The sequence below is a fragment of the Teleopsis dalmanni genome, chromosome X, assembly GCF_002237135.1.
Source record: "Teleopsis dalmanni isolate 2A chromosome X, ASM223713v2, whole genome shotgun sequence".
Lineage (NCBI taxonomy): Eukaryota > Metazoa > Arthropoda > Insecta > Diptera > Diopsidae > Teleopsis > Teleopsis dalmanni.
The window spans coordinates 2,042,863-2,046,470 of NC_051848.1; the positions used below are offsets into that span (position 1 = coordinate 2,042,863).

Sequence of the window (3,608 nt, forward strand, 5' to 3'; positions counted from 1 at the left end):
CACTGCTAACTGTTGAAAAAAGTTACAGTTTAAGATTCCAAAGTGTTTTCTGTAGAAAATACGGTGAGTAGTCGTATAAATTTAATATGGTTTCCAATACTCACAGAATATGAAGAAATTAATGAAGTAAATAAATGAATATAAGACCTGAGATATCGGCATGACATATAAAATTTTAGGCTCCGTTATGAAAACAGTTATAGCTATTAGTTTCATACAAACTCGATTAAGATGCATTTTACGGATCAGACACACTCAATTAAAAAACGCATTTCGAAGCTTAACTGCAAAGTTACGCTGCTCTACTATAAGCAGCTTAACATATTCGCCCCCCTTCTCACCTACACTTTCCCTATTTGGTCAGCAATCACTTCCGCTCAGATGGAAAGAATCCGTCTCTGACCTTTACAACAACGCCAAAATCACTCGCGTTGGCGGGTACCTTTGGACACTTGCCCTTGAAGTCTCCATTCCTAATACCCTCCCTGAAGACCTTGTTCAAGTCTTGCGCTTTGAACTCCTTCAATACCCATTCCATTACTTTCATGATCCTGGTTACAAAGTTCACCGTTAATCTCACCCCCACTTTCTAGCCGAAATCCCACCCCCTTCAATATCTTCCATTCTCCCTAATTCATGCCCATGCTTTCTGGCTTAGATGAATCTAGTCCACTAGATATTAAATCTATCTGCTCTCATCTCTCTCTGCTGATTACTGGAATGAAATTTCCACATTGCTGTGAAAATCTTCTTCATTCATTCCTAAGAGGTGGATTAAGTGGGTTCAAGTCTCACACTGCATTTCAGCGTTTTTTTTTTGACTCGAAGAAACTGTGTGTAAGTTTTTACTATTAACCTAAGATTTCACAAATAGCTTATTTTAGTTCTTTTTAAATACTAATACTGTTTAAAAAGTGCACATTCTGCAATCAAGTTCAAATTTAATGCTAATGGATTTTAGTCGCCTCTTGTAACATGCCTGCCTTACCACGAAAATATTGTAATCCCTAACCCAATGTTCTGAGATATAATGGTAGATATTTTATATCCTCTTTCGTTAAGGTGTGTTTTATTTTTATAATGCCCGACTTCTTTAAATCTTTAAAAGTTCTGATATATATCATCAAATTTATTTTGACAATTTTAAATATTTATCTTTAATGACTAGCGTTTCTCAGTTTTACCTTGGAACTATTTAGTGCTCTATTAAATTTAATGTGGACATAGACTATCCTTCAATATTAATTTGCCTTAAATGTAACTTATGATTAAAAGTTTTCAATATTAATTTCAGTTTTAATTTTAGTTTCTGATAAATACACAAATTTAATTGAAGGCACTGCGAAGCGTAATTCAGTGTCTTTTAAAATAAATAAGTATTGAATAAAAAATATCTACTGCCAGAAAGAATTGTGGTATGGAACCTGTTAAATTGTTAATTGAATTCCCAAATGAAATATCTCAAAAATTTTCCACTTGCATGTGTTTAGCAAGACATGATTTATGGGTGAAAATTTATATCTCTTTTTGTCTAACAAGTTGTGGAGACAAAATTTATTGGCATAAATTGGAATAAATTGCAAGAAAATCAAAAGCAGCCAAAACTGCTTCAATGCAGTCAGTTTTTTTTTTAATGTATTATATTAAATACATTTTGTGGTAACCAGAGCGCCATGAACTGATTGTGATGATATGGCACGAATAATTGCTAATTCAGACCAAGTCGCAACAGCATCAGTCTTAGTGGCTCAATATCGCAGTATTTCAATGTGTTAATAACAGAGTTTATACTTGGTGCAGCTATCGACGAGCATAAATTGGTTATCGACAAGTATGGTTTCAGTATTTATTCAAAAAATGTTTAATAGAAAAATACCAGAGAACTAATATATTGTATTAGTATTAAAGTACTGCAATACATATGAAAAAGCAAATGCCGATTAATTAATGTAGAACATATAAAAATATTAAATTTTTATGGATGTTTTGGATATTTTTGGCTATTCTGATCTTACATTCATTGAGTACATCACAACCGGCGATGGGACATGGATCTACGTGCTTGCAAACAAATCACTTGTTAATAGCATGAATAGCTAATCAAAGCCAAGAATATCATATATACTTTCTCAAAGTTTAAGATGAGGTTATTATTCTTATAGATTTTCGTACTTTATTGCAACAAAAATTCATTTTGGAGAAATAGATCTTACTGTTTGGCCGTATCAAATCGTTTGCAAAAGAAAATCTATTAGAAATGGAATATTTGTGGAAGAACAGTTTGTGAATTCTACACAACCGAAATTCAATTACTATCAATCAACTACTATATTTAATAGATCTCAATCTGTCTATTTTGGGTATTTATTTTGATTCAATTAATTCGATCTGAGAGTCATATAAATAATATTTCGTTAGAAGAGGAAACGTGAAATATTTAGTTTTGTTCTCAAGTAATATTAATGAATTAATATGTATTCTGTTTATTCATTAATTCTTTATATATCTTCATAGAAGTTGTTCGTACACTTATTGATAAAGGCTGAACCAAATGAGCAAGTCATAACATTAAATCCAAGCCTTTATCTGCTTTGACAGTTGAAGGCATGGAATGATGTTGTTATTGCTTCGTTTGGTTAGTTTCCTTTTCCGTTTTTTGTTTTTTTGCTCTCTCTCGATCGTGTTTTTGTGGCCGCCGCACGTAGAAGCATCATTGAAGTTCAATTATACAAAAAATAGAAGTATTAAATAACAAATAGAAAATTGTAAATAAATTCTAAAATAAACATACATGTTTTTGTGGCAATTGTAAATAAATTCTAAAATAAACATACATTTTTTGGCGCCCAACGTGGGGCTCGAAGTTGACGGGTTGTCGTGTCATATTTTTGTGTGCAGTACCAGGTTCGTTAGCTGCAAAGTAAAATTTTTTCGTTGATCTCTAAACGTTGGATTTGGTTTGTATTTTATCACATATATAAGATACAAATTTAATAAATTGACATTTAACCAGCTTCGAGTTTATTAATAACTACGTTCAAAGTTGTAGATATGGCTGAATTGAGTGCACTAGTCATCAAACGTAAGGTGATAAAGACCAATGTTACTAGGATAAAGAATTTGTTATCATGTGAGATGTCACATGCGGAATTAGAATGCAGGTTAAGCTTAATCGAAACTTATTTCAAACAGTTGTTAGCAATACAATCGGATATTGAAGCGTTGAACGACAAAGATAACGCTCGTGCAGAAATAGAAGAACTTTGCATTTTAGCGAAAGCAAAGGCTATTGAACTTTTAGGTGACGACTTTAATCGAAGTCGTGGAGAGTTAGCGTTACATATTCCAAGCAGAAGCTCGAACAATTTACCAAAACTCAAATTGCCAAAATTTACAGGAAAATACGCAGAGTATCAAAACTTTATATCATCTTTCAAGCAATTAGTTAACGAAGACAAGTCACTCTCAAATATAGAAAAGTTTAACCACTTGATTCAATGTCTTGAAGGACAAGCACTTGATACCATTCGTTCTTTTCAGGTTACGACAGAAAATTACGAAAAGGCTCTGACCAGATTAAAAGAACGATATGATAATAAAACTTTAAT

At 32.3% G+C, this 3,608-nt stretch overlaps 1 protein-coding gene across 1 annotated transcript in view; it reads left to right on the top strand.

Annotated features, from left to right (window-relative positions):
• The first annotated feature begins 3,051 nt into the window (after positions 1-3,051).
• The window catches only part of LOC119687365, a 1,590-nt gene continuing 1,033 nt past the window's right edge, over positions 3,052-3,608 (top strand). Inside the window, exon 1 of the mRNA XM_038101656.1 lies at positions 3,052-3,529. Within this exon, the coding sequence (XP_037957584.1) occupies positions 3,052-3,529 (478 nt within the window). The remainder of the gene's footprint in view (positions 3,530-3,608) is intronic.